The 21,372-nt window shown below is 32.2% G+C and overlaps 1 protein-coding gene across 1 annotated transcript; it reads right to left on the bottom strand.

The window, feature by feature from the left end:
- Positions 1-16,074: 16,074 nt before the first annotated feature.
- On the bottom strand, positions 16,075-20,754 carry LOC124543791 (toll-like receptor 6). Its single transcript, XM_047122095.1, has one exon. The coding sequence runs from the start codon at positions 20,318-20,320 to the stop codon at positions 16,466-16,468; it is 3,855 nt and encodes a 1,284-aa protein (XP_046978051.1). The 5' UTR covers positions 20,321-20,754; the 3' UTR covers positions 16,075-16,465.
- Between the last annotated feature and the right edge of the window lie 618 nt (positions 20,755-21,372).

Here is a 21,372-nt window from a genome sequence, read left to right as displayed (position 1 = left end):
TCTGTCTATTGAAAAAACTGAATTAAAAACCGTTATAATATATCGAGATATAATATAAGTGATAATAATAAAACAATAATGATCATTTTATCAAAGCAATTAATTATCTCTACAAATTTATAACTGAACTGTTTTGTCATCTATGTTTCATTGTTTATATTTCTTTAGTCCGAGTCACAACGAATGATTCATAATTCAACCAAATTACTTTGTGTTTGGACGATAAAGGCATTAAATACCATTTCGGTGGTCGCAGATAAGGTTTCGCTGCAAAACACATAAAACTGTCCGTAAAGATAAGTATTTCAATGCCGACGATATTTTGCAAGTCAATTTCTATTGAAGCAAACGGTTTTTAGATTATGTCATATTTATTAGATTCGTAACTTTTATCTTTATAAATACTCCCAAAAGATAGAATGGTCTGTTACTTCTTTATGTAACTTTTTATGCAACATAAAATCCGTGTTTATGCTTACCCAATATGAACAAATACTTCAATACCATCGGTATACAAGCCATATGGGTAATAGAGTAAAGTAACAGCCTGTAAATTTCCCACTGCTGGGATAAGGCCTCATCTTCCATTGAGGAGAGGGTTTGGAACAAATTCCATACCCTGTTCCAATGCGGATTGGTGGAATGCACATGTGGCAGAATTTTGATGAAATTAAACACATGCAGGTTTAGTCACGACCTTTTTGTTTTTCCTTCACCACCGAGCACGAGATGAATTATAATCGCAAATTAAGCACATATATATTACATTAAAGATGCACGCGTTCTAACCACTGGGCCATCTCAGCTCCATATGAGTAGGTACCACACAAATTGCAATCGTGAAAACATGAGGTAAATAAAATCTTAATTCCCAAGATTTGCGATGTATTGACGGAATATAATTAAATAATAGATAATATTTCTAACAGCGCCAAAGTTAATGGGCGATGTTGTGACCACTTACCATTAGATGGGCCGTTAGTCCAACCGCCCACCTATTTTATATAAAAAACAGTTATTCCAACGTCATATAGGAAGGTTTTTATCGATGTGTTCTGGTTTATTAGTGCGTGTGTGTATAATAACAAATAGTGACCAGTTTCGCCCAGTGTTTGAAGCTTTTTGATTTATTTAGGTATACTAATATTATATATGCAAAAGTCACCCTGTCTGTATCTGTTACACCTTACGGCCAATCCACTAGACTGATTTTGATAACATTTAATAAAAAGCAAACGACTATATTTTTAATTTACGTAATGGTTTTAATTTATTTTATTAATCATTAGACAACATCACATACATAACTTTGACCATAATGTAAGTAGCTAAAGCATTTGTGTTATGGAAAATCAGAAGTAACGACGGTACCACACGCAGCCAGACCTAAGAAAACATAGAAAACTAATGAACTTTTTCTACATCGATTCGACCGGGAATCGAACCCAGGACCTTGGAGTGGCTTACCCATTTCAACCGTTGTACATACTACTTGACCACAGAGGTCGTCAATGCTTGATAGCCAACCGCTAAAACAAAGCGAAGTCGCGGACGACAGCTAGTATTTCATATAAAGCCAGTTTTTAAGGAAAGTGACTGACAGTGACACGTGCAAGTTTCTTCTTATATTCCTCAAAATAATACAAAATCACTTTCTTAGAAATGTTTAACACGCGGAAGCTCTGATACAAAGAAAAGCTAATCTATGTAAGAGGTCGTGGAAGCCACTGTAGTAAGTAATATGAGTTCGTAATTAAATTGATGTAGGTGCAGACTAAGTATTATATTATAAATGTACATATATTTTATAAATATATAAATATATATCTTTCCGTTTGCATACGATATAGTGAACGTTTTTCGGCAATGATAAATGTATATATACTAGGATACCGGTAAATAAATGCAATGTATCATTTACAAAATTTAAAAACGTTGTTAAAACTAAATTAATAAATACATCCTTTTTCATAAAAAGTGTACTTTTTAGAAAAAAAAACGCCTGGTTTTTAGGCTCAGGCTCCATAACAGGACACTAATTATGGTGAATAACAGCTGTATTTTATTTGAAAAGAGCAACCAAGTGCTTCTCTTGCCGATTCTTCTCGCTGGAAGCTACCTTCCTAGACGGTGGTATTGTTAAAATACTGACGATTCAAGAACGCTTAATGGTGACGATTTTGAATAAAATTGGTATAATCATCATAATATGATAAATGCGAAAGTAACTTTATCTATCTGTGGCTCTTTCACGGACGAAAAAATTGAACCAAATTTGATGAAATCGGGTACGGAGTAAGATTAACTTATGTGAGAAAGGATAGGCTTTTATATTCGTAGTATCTAATGACCCGAGAAACGCGAGAGAAGCCCTAGTAAATTATAAATTATGAACGCCTTTATATGCCTCGTAAATTAGTAAAGTAAAGTAAAGTAACAGCCTGTAATTTTAATTAAATTTCCCACTGTTGGGATAAGGCCTCCTCTTCCATTAAGGAGAGGGTTTGCAACATATTCTACAACACTGTTCCAATGCTTTGCAAATTAGACACATGCCGGTTTCTTCACGATGTTTTCCTTCACCGCCGAGCACGAGATGAATAATAAACACAAATTAAGCACATATATGTAGTGTTGCTTGCCTGGGTTTAAACCCGAAATCATCGGTTAAGATGCACGCGTTATAACCACTGGGCCATCTCAGCTCGTAAATTAAATATAAAAAAATTCTTACATTATTTACCCTTAGCAGATACGATACGAAATTGTAAATATGTTATTAATTATAATATTTAACATTAAAATAGCCGACCAAAAATTAATACATATTACATTAAAAGTAAACATGAAATATTGTATATTATTAAAATAAATTTAATAGCGTTACAAATTTTTTTCATTGTTATTTATTAATTATAAATTATTCATCAAACCGTGATAGTAAACTTTGTATATACTAATAACAAAGCATTAAATCGGTTACGGACGAAATAGGTCATAAAAATCTCTTGTATCCATTGAACGGACTAACATAAAACTATTTATATCTTAGTAAGAAAAGTGTTTTGTATACATCGTAAGCAATAAATATTAATATCGGTCCAAACTTTCGTTTACGATCGCCAATCCTTGTATCGGTGAAAGTGTATAACAATAGCATTGGGTTTCAACGGAAGCTGTTTGTCGTTCAAGGACAAAGTCCAAAGAGTACTTACTTGATCCTTTCTTTTTTTTTGAAAATGGAATATGACGTAAACTTATGAGTGTCTAAATTATTATTAAAATTGTACTAATAATATTTATCGCTCGTTTAGTAGCTAGCTAAGTAAAGATTACGAGGTCGTTCAAATATCGAATAGGATCAGTAAAAACTTATTGAGTTTAATGTCGAATAAATAATCATAGTGACCAAGATTTTCAATTGGTTAAGTGTGAGGCCTATTCCTTGCGGATTATTTACTTCTTATTTAATTGCATACTTCGTTTTTTCTTTTTTCATTTAGATTTCGAAGGTAACGGTATACTTTTATGATAGGTCTATAATACCATAATAATTTAGACAAATTCTAATTGTAATGCATTTAAAGTAGACAAAAAGTTGAATGATTCATTGCAATCTTTTAAAAAATATTAAAAATAATATGTCAGTCGTAAATTATTGAAATTGTAAAGGCAACTTTTATTTTCGTCCAACATCCCTTGTATGCAAATTGGCCCAATCTTGCCGTTCACTTACTGTCGAAAATGTCATAAATAAATGAAAAAAAAAAATTACACTCCCTTCTTAGAAGCCCTTTCATATTCCCAGAACAAAGAATACGTACTTTCGCTTTTAAAATAACAATGAAATGTTATCATAAAAATATTCTTTTCATCGTGTCAATGACCTCAATTTATTCCCTTTACACAATTTTCCTTATTTTATCACACACATGCTCGTGTTAATTGAAGCGATAAGCGCATAATTATATAATTTAAAGAAATAAAGAAGTGGGAAGTTAACTGTGCATCGTCGTTCCACAAAGCCCACCGACGTAAAAATGTACCGCGCATCGTTTGAACTTGTGGGAAAAATTTCAAATCGCAACATATAAATACATTCTGTAATGTTATTTTGTAACATCTATAATGATTACTGTCATTATAGATGTTACAAAATAACACATACACACTAAAGCGTAACGCAAAATAATAAAATCACCTATATTCTAACGCTTTATCGGCGTTAAGGAATGTTGCCATCGAATAAATTCTATTATTCCAACTAATAGCTGATATTCTTAGCGAGTAACAATAAAACAAAGTTGATTAGGAGCAGCGTGGTGTTTCGACCACAGAACTAAAGATTTGTATAGACATACCGGTGCTATTAAAGGTTTATTAATACTGTTGTGTAAATCTACTATAGAGAAACAAATGGGAATAAAATTCACACAGAGGCGTATCCAAAAAATATTACTGAACTGTATTTTGTCTTAATTAATTTGTTTTTATTTATTGTTTAACACAGAAATATGTGAAGGTATAATATACGAACAGAATTTAATTAGAAGTTTTGTGAGTAAACATTTTGTTTCATACGAAAGGGTTTTAATGAATGTGTGGTAGAGGGAACAATTCCCAATTTCCCCAATCTTCCCCTTTAAGTAAATCCGTTAAATTCTTAATCCTTACATTCCCTTCAGAGATATAAAATAGCTGGATATAACTGTATAGAACGAATATCTTGTAACAGAGAATTAGTGCTTTGTTCCTGTCATAACATTCGGTCATTAATTAACGTTATTACAATGGATGAACAAAAAAATAATAGCATATTAATTTAAAGAGGAATGTATAATAAGAACACGAACGCTAACGAGCTTCAGAGTCATCAAGCAAGTTGAAATTCTCGAGAATGATCGTGACGAATAAGTGACAGACTCGAAATATATAAAAAAAAAACATCGAAGGTCACTGACCTTTGTAGCTTTTTAGCGCTTTTTGATGTATTTTTTTCGGATAAAACAAACTGTTAAGTCATTGTTTCCTTTTGAGTGTTTAACTGTTATCATTATTGGTATAATGGCGTATTTTCTTTAATTACGTTGGTAAAATAAAAATAAAAAGTTAGAATGGTAATTCTGGCTGCTTTCGTGGTTGTTTCGAAACAAAGTTTTCTATTACCTTTTTATTATACACAAGAAACTCGTTGAATTAAAACATTGAACGATTCTCTTTTTTTCTTTATTCCTTCCTTTATTAAGTTAGATACCTATTTATATTTTATGTTCATGGCGAGACTTGTAAGTTTCCTTATTATTTCGTTTGTAATAATACGGAGAAGTTTATAGGCCGACCCGATGTTTTGCGGTCAATAACGTCCTTAGAAATTGTCTCTGTAAACCTTACAACTATGCTTTACACCTTAGTGCATAAAAATCTGGTTCAATCATACGATCAAATTATAAACAAGGCAAATTTGAGTTCCTTTGAGGATTCCATCATAAGATTCTGACAGGATGATAATGGGACTACCAGCTGAAAGGTACTCATATCTTTTCAAACAAAAAATAACTATGTGTTTTAACGAACCTCCTCTTTTTTTAAAAGTCGGTTATAATTAATTGAGTATTATACTAAGTCAAATTTTTTTTAGTTATCACAATGATAATTTCTACTATTAAAAATATTTTAATCGTGTAAGGTCAACTCGAGAAATAGAGAAAAATAAATACAATTAAAAATGATATAAATGTTATACAATCACCTAAGACATTTTAAAACTACAAATAAACAGATAAATGTTGTTTTTTACATCTTTAGGCATAAACTATGAATTTTAATTAAAACGCATTTCATATTCAAACCAATTTATGTTCTTATTTGTACGTAACAAACGAGCTATCAACTAAATCACTCGTAATAGCAGGCTCTAATTTTGTGCAATGATTTATTTAAAACGATTTCAAATAATTATTTTTGAATATCGACACCATTATAACTATTGTTTAAGCTGGCTAAAATATGAGCTGACAGTCGAGAAGTTCACTGATTTATGTGTTATGTAGGCGTTCGAATATACTTATACTATAAAGAGGTAGATTTCATTTGTTTTTTTGTTTTATGATTCCGTTTTACGTAAGACTAATCGTTTATATGGAACTTTCAGTTGCTATTGAGATAGAGCATATATGCTGTCGTTATTCGAATGTAAATTTTCATTATTGTATCGCCTGTTACAATTTGAAATTCGAACCGAAAAATACATTGGCGAATATTTAAACAAGCACGTGTAAAAAAATGATGCAGTGCGTTGTGGTATTAGGGAATTGTTGGTGAATGTAACCTCATTGGTTAAAAAACAGTATCGAATGAAATCTATATTTTATTCATAGTCGATACGAAGGGAAGCTGGTACTATAAAGTCATCGTATACATGATAATTAAATTTGACCTCGGGCACTACAGGAAACAACTATCGTATTTATTATCACAACGAAATTTACTTGACACGTTAAAATACCAGGTGCTCCTCTTGTGTCTGTGGCTGTAAATATAGTTAACGCTGCATAAAAATGTGGAAGGAAAAAGATTATTCAATTATTATTACCGTGTTTAAGTTTTAAGCATAGAATGTACCGTACAATGCTAAACGTTTTACTATTTGGGATTATTGAGCACGTGAATGTATGCCATATACGAATTGGATTTAAGATCAAAATCGTATCACGTACGTGGTACATTCACACGTGTGTACTTTAAAATCAGAGGCATTGATCGTATAAGAGTGTGTTAGGGTTTTTCGCATAAAATACATTTCGTTGTTGTTCCCTCAGGCATTACCTTTATGAAGGGGTGACAATTTGATTACTTCGGTGAGGGTTTATTTTTATATAATGGGCGTTTTGTTGTAAATTCATATAAAGCAAGTCTCTGAGGTTAAAAGTCTTAAAATTTTATGTTCTGAGAATACCTGCCTTCCAAATTTTTTATTTTTTATTTTAGTTGTATTCTAATGTTTATACATCATTTACATCCGGCTAAGGATAAAAATATGTAATAACTTTGATTCACTCGCACTGTTGTGTTTTCTTTATAAAACATGAAACAATATATTTTAGGAAATAATAATTAGAAAATACTTTGAATGTTTTAATTAACATTCAAAAATCCGAATAATATTGCTTAAATTTCCAATTTATTTTTCGTATCAATTATTATATTACAAATATTATTGTATAGAAAAAAAAAACATTATTTAAACAGTGATAGGATACATATATTTGTTGTTTAAGTATATTTATATCATGTTCCAAAAAGTTGGATTAAAGTCCAAGACAAGACAAATCAAAGTAGAACAATTATAACCGTTACTGATTAAGTAAAAGCACATATGTTAGCTATAATATACATTTAGAACGACCACACTCGCGTAAGTATTTCAAACTTCGTCCTATAAAAAATAAACGGTGATATTAACGCCATTTTAATGACTGGCTCGAACGATCATTGCTTTAAACTGTCATAAATATGTTCGCGACCTTAATAAGTATATAAAAAAACTCAAAAAGGATTTAATGCTTCTATGATATGTTACCGGAAGCCAGATCATTAGCGGAGACGTTGTAAATTTTTCAAATTAGTAGCGTATGACAAACTAAAATTAATGAACATTTGACGACTTTAATTTTTTTTCTTTATATTTCGGTAACTTTCTTGTTGCAAATGACAGGATTTCGATGGGGCATGTGGTTTCTTTCGTATTATTAATGAATTGCAGATTTAAAATTTAATTTTAGAACCAAGCTGAACTATTTTACTATCATTGTAATTTTTTTGCATTTGGTTTTAGACTACTGTTTTTCGTTCATAGTTCAAATTATGAATCGAGATAACTTTAACTTATTTATAATTTTAAAATTTTTTTCGTACCATATATATAAAAAATCTTAATAAAATTAAATATTATTTTATTTTTATTTTACATTTACTGAATTCTATTGTAAAATAAGACTTAAAAGTCATCGGTATTCTGTTAAAAATAATTTCTTTCGTTTTCGGGATTCGGTATTTTTTAAACGAATTGTGTTATGAAAAATATTTTTAAAAAGTTCATTGTTTCCCATCCTCAAAGGAAAAATATAAAACCGAGGAATTAAATTGCGTTTTTCCAACGGAATGATAATTTGTTGAATTACCATCAAAATGGCAAAAGTATACCGAAATAAATGGAAATACTTCGAGTAATAAAATAGATATTTTTCTTTTGTAATGTATCTTATTTATAATATGATTTATTTAGAAAAATGTACGTACAAAGTTGAGTATGCCTTTGTCACTTTGAGTAAAAAAAAAAACTTTAAAAAAATCGCTTTAGTTATAAGCAAAAATGTTCATTCAAAACAGAAATCCGGACCACGTAACAATATTACTATATGTATGTTTAAAATAAGCTTGATTCCATTACAATACGCGAGGGGTTTAGTATTTTGATTAAATTTTCACAACCCCAAGCTTAACCAGCGCAAAGTCATTGTAAATTATGGGCGTATCTTAAATATTTGATGAGCAACCTTTGCTTAGCAAGGAAAAAACGTATTAAAAATCATTAAGTAGAGGAATTAATTAATTTGTTAAAAATTAATACAATTGCCTTATGAAGATACCAGTGTTACCCCTTTGCTCGTGTAGAATATGAAAACACCCCTTAGTGCCATTATATGGTATTTTATTAGTGTTGTGATATGTTTCGTTATTAGTTCTAAAAGTGACAATACTTTCATACAACCTTTCGTCACCCTTTTCAACCCTTTACAATACTTTCTTTTCCAATTAAAACATAGCTATGTCCCTTCTCGGGCCCTTGAGTTTAAATCGGTCCAGCAGTTTGAGCCAGAGCGAGACAGAATTACTTTCGCATTTATAATATTAGTATGGATAAATTGTGTTATAACAGTGGCGTTCATATTTATTTTATTTCTAACGATTTTATTTATTCTAAAGAGACTACAAAATTTTCCATCTCATAGTAATTGGTTTCCTTTGCCATAGCAACCGGTATATGAACATGAATGAGTCCTTACATCAATACGAATAACCATAGAATCCAGAGAAAGATGATATATTCCTTGTGCCTTTAATTAAACTGGCTCACTCAACCTTAAAATCGAAACACGGCAATACAAAGTGCTAATATTTGCTGGAATTATTATAGATGTGTGTAACACCCACACAGATAAACACAATATATTTAAAAATAGAACTTACAATTTTGACAGTTCATTTTAATAGCTGGTATTTTCATTTTGATTTTTTTGGTTTTGTTCTTAGTATCGTTATATATATGTACGTAACAAAACCCCTACATATACATGTAATATAAATTCCAAAGCAGTTATGTCTTTTTTAGGCTTTCCTTTATCCCTGATACATAAATTGGTTGTAATATATTATTTCTTATATTTTTATATATTTCCAAATAGGCTTTCACGCGCACTCTTGAATGTTAATGAGAGTTCTACGTGAAGCTACTATCGGGATGTGAATTTCTTTGTAAAGAACCGACTGAGTTTCTATACAGTTGTTGAAGTTGCTTTTTGATATTAATTTCGGTACCATATTGTTTAAATTCCAGTATTTCAAAATGAAAATAAAAATACACTCATTGGAGTAGACGCTTCTGAACAATTTTGAAACGTTATTTTTAGTGTTAAATTTATTTTAATAAAGCCTGTGCATCCTGTGTAAACCCGTGCTATAGGTTAAGCAAATTTTTGTTAAGTTAATAATCATTATTGTTATGCATATATTCTTGGTTGTTGATAACAAAATAAAGTTTTAATTGATGTCACATGAGGCTATTTTATTTATTAATCAAAATGATGACATACTTTATTCAAGTAGGCTATTATTTACTTTTGAACTGTCGTTATAAGGCTATATTTAAAATGAAGTTACGGTTTCAAATGAAGATCCTATCAAGACAAAAAATAAGGTATTACTTTAAGTATTCTACTTCAACTAATATTACCATTAGTCGGTGTTAATAATTAACATGAACGTTAATTAGTAAGAATTTACAATTGCCATTATTACTAAATACAAAACAGATTTGCACTATAACTTATCAATGTAAAATACAAACAGCCTCCAAATAGCCCACTGATGAACGATTTTTTTGGTCTGATGACGTTCTCCACTACGGACTGGCTGATGTTCTTAACAGTTGTCAAATTAATAATAAACACTAGGGCTTGCAAATGTAATCCGTGATTTACGTAACGTACGTAAGCCACATCAAAGTAGCAGTAAGTAGTAACAGCCTGTAAATTACCCACTGCTGGGCTAAGGTTTGGAAAATATTCCACCACGCTGTTTTAATGCGGGTTGGTGGAACGCACATATGGCAGAATTTCGATGAAATTAGACTCATGCAGGTTTCCTCGCGATGTTTTCCTTCACCGCTGAGCACGAGATGAATTATAAACACAAATTAAGCACATATATATATAGTGGTGCTTGCCTGGGTTTGAACCCGAAATCATCGATTAAGATGCTCGCGTTCTAACCACTGGGCCATCTCAGCTCACTGGGCCATCTCAGCTCTCTATAGTATATCGTTTATAATTCAAACAACTATCTCTGAGAGACCTTCCAGAAAGCGATGTATCAAGTTTGATAGTCAATTATTGGCAATCGATCCTTGGAACTGTTGTCTTAACTCTTAAGGTTATTTAAATGATATAACCTCTGGGATAACTTCCAATACTCTATTCATAAGGGTAAGTTTGAAGCATACAAACAGCTGTTATAGTCAAGGAACTATTGCTCATAGTGAACTATATTTGTTTGCACTACATAGTATGAAACAAAGTCGCTTTCTCTGCCCCTATATCCCTATGTATGCTTAAATCTTTAAAACTACGAAACGGATTTTGGTGCGGATTTTTTAATAGATATAGTGATTCTAGAGAAATGTTTTTGTATATAATACATGGACAATTTCGTAAAGAAACAATGATAATTTTAGAAGTTTCCACTGTGTTCTCATAACACTGCACCCGTGCGAGGCCGGAGCCGGTCGCTAGTATAAAATAAAAAATAACTTTGTAATTTTAACTATATTTTGAATTTTAATATCCTTATAATTTTATCCTACAGGTTTCTTCTTCAATGATATTACATTACAAATATAATTTTTATGAAAATGTTTTGAAATCATTTTAGAAGTTTACTATAGTCGTTATATAGGTATAATAAGTATATTTTGGTATCTATTCGATATTCTTTAATGAACTATTTTAGTCAAAAATTAACTAAAAATAGTTCATTAAAAAATTAAAATTAAAACTATTTTGAGTCAATTTTTAACTCAAGAACTGAAATTTAGTTTGGTCAGAAAATATGTTCGTAAAAGGAAGCAACTGCGTGTTCCATTGGGTAATTATTTATATAGAACGTATTGTTTATAGGCATTATTAGTAGTTATTATTTTTATACAGTATTATATTTATTAATATACCATTGTGTAGACAAAACTATGTATTGTTTTTAATTATCTCTTAAATAATTAGATTAATCAAAATTGCAGGCGTTATACACAAACGTATTCGAAATTCCAATTTTGAAATTCAAATATATTTCACGAATCGAATACTAGTTTATTTTTAACGATTAAATAAATAATAATCAAAGTAAATACTATGACTGTGAAATACTGTTTTGGTTTCTGTTTGATAAGTAATTACACAGTCCACATTTTACACCAGCTTGATGTTACGTTTTTATGAACATTTTTATTTTATTAACATCGTATAATGAAGAAAAGTTGAAGGATTTATTGTTAGAGAGATACTAAAAACGACATTCGAGTGTAATGATGTTAGGTTAGAAGTTATCCAACCGTAATGACGGTCTCTCCAATGAGCTATTTACTGCCGGAATTTCTCATATTCGAAATGGTTCGGATACCTCGAGGTTAAAGCTGGAAATGTCACTAAAAAGTGCAAAAGTGGAAGCCATTGACGTTAATCGTTCCATAATCCTGAGTTACTTTGTCTTGAAGAATTTTTGGTCGAATTTAGAAGATGGTTAAGATTTAGTACGTCCTACGATCTTTCCATACCAAAAATATTTATTCAAATCAGTTCCAAATTTAGTTTTGAATGTATTTAAACCAAATTAAAATGATCAAAGTATATCCGTATGATTATTGGTCTATCTAAAAAGAGGTTGCATTCTTAATAGTGTGATATGTGACATTGTGTAAAAATATAATTTTGAGTCGTAACACCTTTATTTATGAGATGAAATATTTTTTTACAGAATGTCGCTTATCATCTTTTTCCACTTAAATCTCAATTGCATACTTGGAGTTTATGTTACAACGGTTAGTAGATTTATCGAAACATTATTCAGTAGTACGTGAAGGGATGTATTATTTGTATTCAAAGAGATAAAGTAGACAAATAGATGCGTTTCAATGATTCTCTATTACGACTAAATATTTTTCGAGAGCAACGTTGCATGTGATTAAGGGATGGGACATTATCTGCGTCGCTTTTGTCCTCAATTGTCCTTGTTATGCGGTCTGTGGTTGGAATTCCTTTATTCCTATATTACATATTGATCCTTATCACGCTTCTATAAGGTTGAATTTCGTTCAGCGCATTGCAATTGTTGTATTGAATTACGCAAACCCAATACCGTTGCCTAGAAAGCTGATCTCTTTCGGTGACATATCCAGAGGAGTAAAGGATTATCGAATGACAATGTGATTTTTTTTTAATATATCATGTTGTTCACTGTGATCGACGACTTCAAGATAGGATGCTATTAAATTGCTCATGGGTCTTTTGTCGTGCCATATGGCATTTTCCAGCAGATGGTTCTTTTGTAAAATACGCCGACTTAAGTAAACTAATGAAATCTTATTTACGTTTAAGTTAAAGAGATTACGATTTCCACTGTTTGCTCCCGTTTTTAATTTTATGAATGTGGGCGTACGTTTCGTGTATGTGTGTGTAGGATCATTATCGTTGTAATTGTGGAACGTTATTGATATTGGAGCTTGTTACATTTTAGAATTGAATAGATCAGTTAGGTTTTATGATGCTTTTATATTAAAAAGACAATATGTCACAGAGGTTAGATGTTATGCAACTTGATTAATGATTGCTATTATCTTTTCAATTCCTGTGTATATGTAACGATTAAATTAATTATAATTATAATTATGAATAATTTCACAGATATTTCCTATATTTGTATCCACCAATACCCATTGAAGAAATTCGGTGGAATAAACTCCACACATTGCCTTAAAGGCAAAACTTAACCCAACAGTAGGGAAATACAGGCTATAAATCAGTAGTATTTTTATAAATAAAATGACGTAAGAAATGATGTTTACGTTCGTAGATTTGACTTTCCAATTAATAAAACGTATATTTAATATGTTTATATTACAAAATCTGTGTCAAATAATTATAATTCGAAATTAAATGTATCTATTTGTATTGCTAATTAATAACATCCGAGCAAGTTATGTTTAATTACCATAATTTATGTGATTGAGTCGTTGTTACGAATTAATGTTGAATTTATTAAATGTGTTAAAATAAATTTAATATATACTAAGTTTTATATTAAAAGAGGAATCAACATATTATTTATAGAAAGGATAGAAGAAATGATTGCATGTATTTTATTATATATTAATTACTCTAGAAATGTTTGCTGTTTCTGGCAAAAGAACAGAGATAAACTGACTCTAGTTCTCTGGGAACTTGCGTTGAAACATCAACACGTATAAAAAATTGGAGTATCTGTTTGTAATATTAAAAAAAACTGTTTTTTTTTATTAAATGCATATGTATATATATACAGTATACATACCTAAAAAGAAATATTTTTTTCTATCTGTCTGTTTGTTCCTAGTAGTATTTGTAACGGTTACACCGATTTTGATGGAACTTTCACTGGCATATAGCTGATGTAATAAGGAAATTTAATCTACAATAATACTTTTTAGTTAAACTAAAACTCGCACGAAGTCGCGAGCACAGTTAGTTATTCTATAAGCTCTGTTTCATATCGCGCCACCGCAGTCAACGCTGTCGCGTAAAAACGATGCAAATATTCGTCTCTTATTCCAAATTACGTACATGTTCCGATTGCAGTTGAAACACTTGGACTTTTGAATGCACTAATAATACTAACATAAAACATATATAATGTTCTTCTCACACTGGTTATATCGGGAATGGTATATTTTTCTACCTACCTACCCCGAGTTTATTCGAGTTTCACTTTTCACAGAGAACTGTTCTTACCCAACAATAAAAATCGAGCGGTATATTGAAACTCGGTGTAATTATTTAATATTTTAGATAAAAATATTATTTATTCAAGTAGACTTTTATAAGTAGTATTGAAGAGTCATACAATATATACTTTAATTAAAATATATGTAATCGGATGGTATCATTTAATGTAATTTAAAAAATGACTGAATTTTAATGGTTAGTGTTATCAGATCTCGGTGTTCCAGTTTCAAACCTTAGATAAGGAGCATTCCTGTCAATGTATTAGTAAATACCTTTATAAAATATAAAATGTAGATCTTGTTTAATGATCGAAAAACTACCTAGCTACCTAGATAGGTTTCGAAGCATTGTTTTTTTATATTTATATGCATATGTAGAGTTCTAGTTATAAATTGTTTATTGTGTTTATATTTTGTCATATGTATAATGTACAATATATCAAGAGTAGTAGTATTAGTGTTTTGTACTTGGTGCTTTATATTATTTTAAGACGAACGAAAGATCAGGCCCACTTAAGATAGTTCTGAAGTTAGCAATTTAATTCAATATGTTTAAATATTTTCGTAATTCTAAATAAAAGAATATAATATATAAAAAAATAAAATACATGAACGTAGCACCCATTGAAACGGACGATTTTAAACAATTTTAATCGACCACAAACGTGTCTAATCTCTTCGGTATATCTCGTTTTATTCATTTGAGAGGCACAGATATATAGCTATCTGATAAAATCATACGACATATCGTCCCATTCTCGATTTGGGCTCATAAAAACAAGTTTGCCCATTATTTCTACACTGAACCGTCGGCTGTCGTTTTGATAAGGGTGTGGACGTCAAAAGTAACCGATGTTGATTTCGTTTTGATTCGTTCAAACTGAGATAATACTCCATTCATTGCTTGAAGTAGGTTGCTGTGGTCAGATATTAAGAACTATATGACGTAGGTTTAAGAGTATTCACTTCTGAAGAGTATTAATAACTACATAATTAGGAATGTTTGTGATGATTTTGTTTTATTAAAATTTTCGAAAATCAAATTCGAAAATTAGCTTTCAGACATTTATATACATAGGTACGCTTTGAAGTAGCGCAATTAATTTATTCTTATTTTGCATTAAAAAAGAGGTTTTATTTATTAAAACCTATGTAAACAATGGTTTAGAATATATAATTATTGTTTGCTTATAAATAAGAAATAATATATAAAGTAGTGTAGGTTACATTACAAAAGTAATATTTATCAGGACTGATTTATTTTTATTAAGAGCAGAGATTAAGTCGAAATTAGTTTTAAGAAATAGTATTCCAACTATCGTGAAGGCGATCCTACGTAAGTTGTTTAGAGTAACTAAATTTGTCACCGTAATAGCCACTTTGCTGTATCGACTTAACTTGCAGTCTTTAGTTTGCTCAGCAAAGTTTTGTGGTGAATGTTAGTCAAAAGTGAACTAGTTGTTTCGCTATTAATCGTACAGATAACTATTTTATTTATAACATTATTCTTCGTGCTCTTAAGGGTTATATTTGATTGCACATTTCTCGTTTTGAATTGAAGATATTTTGTTTGAGTAAACTTGTGTTGAGATATAATTGTGTGTATCTATGTGTGTGTGTGTGTCAATTAAAAAAAAAGTAAAATGACGAAGAAATAAATAAAACAAAAGCAAATAAAAATTTGAAATGTGTATATTTCACTTGTTGTTCGATAATTTCTTTTGTATTTACAAATATATACAAAAACAAAATTATATCTATTTACATAATCTTATAACTATAGTTTTTTATTTAACGGACTATAATGTAAATGCAATATATTTTGTACATTATGCTTATAAGTTTATAACTTTGGCATTATATAATTTAAGCAATCTATATAATATTTATGTTCTAATATGTAATTAGGTTGTCAACAACCAACCAATTCCAATAGTCCTATCCTATATATAAATTACTATCGCAGAAATTAGGAATTGAATCCATAAATTAATTTAAAACTAGTTTCAAAATGTACAGATAAATGCAAATTTATTGCCAGAACCTATATATTACACAATAAATACAAATATGGAACAACTTAATACAATTATCACTTTATTGGACTAAATACGTTTAAGCGTCGCAGATTGTAATTTACCTGCGTTGAAGCATACGCTACGCCCAAAGTTGAGCGTGCGGTGGCATGCGGTGGGGATGTGGGTCGCGAGCGTGCACGCCAGCCGGCACAGCTAGCCTGTCGGCGAGACCGTCGGCCAGCAAGGGCGGCAGCTTGCCGGGTGGCGGCGGAGGGGGCGGCGCCGGCGCCCGCCCGGCCCCCACCGGTGACACTGACGCGTAAATATTCACCGTCGATCGGTGATATTGACACTTCCTCAAGTCCGGCATTGCGAACCTTAATTTTTGCCAAAACTGTCTATCACCCCACTCAATACACGTATTCGCTTTTAAACACAACCTTAACTCGGGATCGATGTCTCTGTTTGGAAGTTCACCTAGCAATATTATTATCAGTCTTCTTCGTCTCTCTTTTAATACTTCGTGTAATGCAGTTTTAAATTCAAATCGACACCATTCGTTATTAATAAAATTCTTAGAAAGAACTATAATGGTTCTCTTCGATGATTCAACGGCCTCAATAATAGTGTCCGCTACGTAGGCAGAGGCGTTAAAATCTCGGTAATGTAGGCAAAGCCGGAAACTCGGGTCTTGTGATTCCAGACCGGGCGCTAACATCTGAGCGACGAATGCTTCGTCTTTCACACTGTAACTAATGTAGGCGTCAAATAGTCTATCTTTGTCGGCTTCATCGTCGAAAGCTGTATTTTTATAGCACATTCTGAATCCGCAGTGATAGTACACCCATACTCTTAGCTCTCGCCTCCAACAAAATATTCCACAAATCAGGGCAGAACTTATTATAAATACAAAAAGTGATATCAGTAATAACGGGAGATAATCATTTATAACTTGATTTTCAATAATTGACGAACTTCCACCAACATGGGTCGTGCAAATAGTGGAATTAAAGTCGGCCATATGAGGACCGATTGCGTTTGTAACATTGTCAAAAATACACGTTATTTTGTCTGAGTCTTCCACCTTGCCTAGATTATTTTTAAACCAGCTTCGGAATTTTTGCATGTATTGACAATCACAAGTCCACGGATTGCGAGAGAGACTTATCTCTACTAAATATGGATTCATCGTGAATTGCCACACGGCAAAAGTATAAATGTTATTTCCTTCCAAGCGCAATACCTCTAAATGCCTCAACTCCATAAACGTTCGATTGTCGATATAATGTATTTTATTGTCTTGTAGATGTAACTCACGCAAATTTTCCAGAGGGGATAACTCGAAGCCTAATAACTCTTTTATATTGTTCTTTTCCAAATGTAACACAGTTAAACGTTTTAGTCCACTAAATGTATTGTTATACAGAGCATCGATATTCGAATTGTTCGCGTATAAAATTTTTAAATTCTTACGTCCTATAAAAGCATGACTCGTTAGTCCACCAAAATTATTACCGTCTAAATATAGTTCAGTAGCGTCCATAGGTATAGTGTTAGGTATTTCCGCGTAACCAGCAGCGGAACAGTCCACAATATTCGCCGACCACGGTTGGTCGTGATAACAAGTACAGTTCGACGGGCAGGTCATTTCACAATCACACGCGTCAAAATCACAACAATGGCACAATGTGAAACAGTGTGTTTTATACGTACACAAAAACTGGGATGATTCCGCTTCGATGAGCGGAATATAAGTTCTTTCACGATTATATAATAACTTGCAATAGATGCTTTCCAGGTCCATTACACGTGGGTGTTGTCTTAGATGATCGAGTTTATTGATACGTTGTAACCACTCCATCGTACAGTCGCATTGAAAAGGGTTTCCACCGATATAAAATTCGGGCAGAGGCCTACCCGGATCAACCGGAGTCAAACGGAGAGCGTTGAGATCCATGCTAGTTATCTGATTTGCATACAAATCGACTCGCGTTAAATTGGTTTTTCCCACAAAAGTTTGGGCTTCAACTTGCGTAATTTGATTATCATTTAAAAAGAGAAGCTCGATACTGCTAGGAATAGAAAATGTGGTTATTTTTGTCATTTTATTGAAGCTTGCATCCAACGTCTGTAGACGTAACTCTTTATCTAAGCGATAGTTATTGCTTAATTCTTTGATGTTGTTGCTATGGACGTCTAACCACTGGAGAGCAGTAGGAATTACGGCGTAATCAAACCATTGTATTTGGTTATCTGACACGTTTAGCCACAACAAAGAGGGTATATTTACAAAGAGGCCTTGAATATCTGTAAGCTGGTTGGCATCCAGTCTAACTGCTTGTAAGTTAGACAAAGTTTCAAAAGCGTTTATGTTAATATGTTTAAGTTTATTTCTGGCAAGATTTAAAATCTGTAGAGAAGGTAAGTCGGAAAACACGTCCTTGCTAATGTTTTCAATTTTATTACCAATTAGACGTAATCCATATACATTATGTAAGCCCACAAAGCCAGGCTCTTCCAATGAAGTTATATGATTTTCACCAAGATCAAGTGTTCTTAGTAAGCGCATATTTCGTAGCGCTATAGGCACTTTCTTTAAGCGATTTCCATTTAAATTCAAATCCTGTAAGGAGGAAGTATTCCGAAATGCCTCGGGGTGAAGTTCTTCAAGATGATTGTTGTCTATAGATAACAGAGATAACACATACAGGCCGTTTAATGCGTAGGCATCGATGTGAGATATTTTATTATATGATAGTATAAGTGTATGCAAATTATTCATCGGTGCAAATGTGTCAGCGGCGATTGATTCCAACATATTGTGTTGCACGTTTAATATTTGAAGTGTGTAGAGATCTTTAAATATTCTAGGATCGAGTTTCGTCAATCTATTGTTTGACAAATTTAAAAGTACCATTCTTATAAGACCGGTAAATGTATTCTCATTGATCCAAGTACTCGTTAAATGATTGTTGGATAAGTCTAAAGCTAACAATTGGTCTAAGTTAGCGAAAAGACTCGGTGAAAGGACACTGATTGAATTATTCTGTAAATATATTTCTTTGATCACTGGTCGACTGTCTCTAAATAAATCTTGTGGAAGTGCAACGATTTTATTATTCGAAAGATCGATAATTTGCAATTGTTTCAAACCTGATAATGCTTTATCAGCGACCATTGATATCTCGTTATCATGGATATGGAGTTCTTTAAGCCGCCTCAAAGCCATAAAACCATTTTCGGGCATTAAAACAAAATGATTACTTGATGCATCTAATACTTCAATGTCCAAGGAACATGACGAATGTGGTAATGAAGGTGACGATGGTGACGGTCCCTCGTGTTCACTAATGAGCGCTTGATGCATCGCTCTCTCTCTGAATCCCAAATCACTCACATCCTGAAGTCTATTAGATGATACGTTCAGATACACTAAATTAGTTAAGGGGCAAAACAAGTTTTCAGGAAACGACCAAATGTTGTTGAAACTCAAGTCTAACTTTTCCAACTGACGAACAGCCGTAAAGCTTTCTGATGCGATCTCTAAACTCATAGCAGCCCATTCGGTGTTTTTAGTTCTTATCGTTAAATTTCGGAGGTCTCTCAGTCCGGAGAGTACGCCAGGCGGCCATCTTCCAATTTTACAGTTATCCAAAACAAGTTCACGTAGTTTGACCAAATGCGCGAAACTACGGTCATCTAATGAACTTTTATACATCATTTCTTCATTGCACTCTATTCGCAAGGAAGTTGTATGTTCGGATGGTATGACACTAAAATTTGTTGTGTCAAATTCACTGTTTATTGTACGTAGCTTACACGTGAGTGAAACTTCATGAGCATCGTTTGGTCCTCGCAGCCACCACTGACAATCATCGGGAGCTTCATATTTTAACGGTAACGAACTCTGATCGGCCACATTGAGTCCAATTAAAATCCAAAATATTATCTGACCGAAAATTGTATTTCTTGAGGGAGATTGATGAAGAGCCATTTTTGAGGAAAATAACTATCAAGGAAGAAGAAAAACAAAGCTCGTATGGCTCAGTGTCATGTTTTTTCCGTCGGCATGCGTATGATGCGACCCCTCGCCGGATGTAAAGAATCCATCAATTTATAAATCAATTTCGATGTTATATTCAGCGAACAGTCCTTCTTAATAATTTAATGCACATGGTTATTATTTTTCATTCACAAATAATAGTTTTGATAACATAAACAAAAAATCACACTGTCCACTATTTAACAAAGTTCGTTGATAAATTCATACTTAAATTTAATTATTACGACGAAATTGTATTATGTAAACGTAAGGAGTAAATTAAGTCCTTTTTATCCGATAACTTATAATCGAAACGCGTATTTATAATCGTATTTCACTGAAACGTTCGTGCGAGTGAAGCATCGAGTGACGCGACCGTGCCTCGACGCTGCGTAGAGTCAACTAAATGTGAGTAGAGGCATTGCAGTCGCGTAGAATATACGTTCAGCGGAAGGGTGCGGGGTGCGGGCTGTGATGAGCCGAGCAGTGGCGAATGCTCACGACGACTTATTACAATAAATTATTTTTTACAGAGCTTTAAGAGATCGGCTGTGCGTATCTCGACCGCGGACTTTGAATGAACGTATCAGCTGCTTAGGGAAATAAGTCTTATTTTTGATTATTTGAAAATATATCTGTTTTAAGTTTAATGGTAATTATTATGATATTTACAAGTTTTGTGTTATGATTAAAATATTTTATAGTCCACAATCAATAGACATTTAGGTTTAACTTCACGGGCTAGCAAAACACTATATACATAGGTACGAGTATACTCATCACAAATTATACCGCAAAACCCCAATAGCGGAGTTTTAGTGCAAAGGATAAATACAGCACAATGGACATCATGGTTCCCAAGGTTGGAGATGCATTACAGCGGCAAGGGATGGTTAATATGTTTTACAGTTACAATATTTACGGCTCATGGTGACCACTTACCATCAGGTGCATTATTTACTAGCCTCTATACCTATAAATAAATCGATAAGTTTCAAAATTAT

Source organism: Vanessa cardui, chromosome 3, assembly GCF_905220365.1.
Source record: "Vanessa cardui chromosome 3, ilVanCard2.1, whole genome shotgun sequence".
NCBI lineage: Eukaryota > Metazoa > Arthropoda > Insecta > Lepidoptera > Nymphalidae > Vanessa > Vanessa cardui.
The sequence above is the reverse complement of the archived record's forward strand: the minus strand, read 5'-3'. Positions and strand labels throughout refer to the sequence as shown.

Excerpts from the sequence above, each read along its gene's own strand:
- LOC124543791 (XM_047122095.1), bottom strand. The coding sequence starts at position 20,320 with ATGGCTCTTCATCAATCTCCCTCAAGAAATACAATTTTCGGTCAGATA.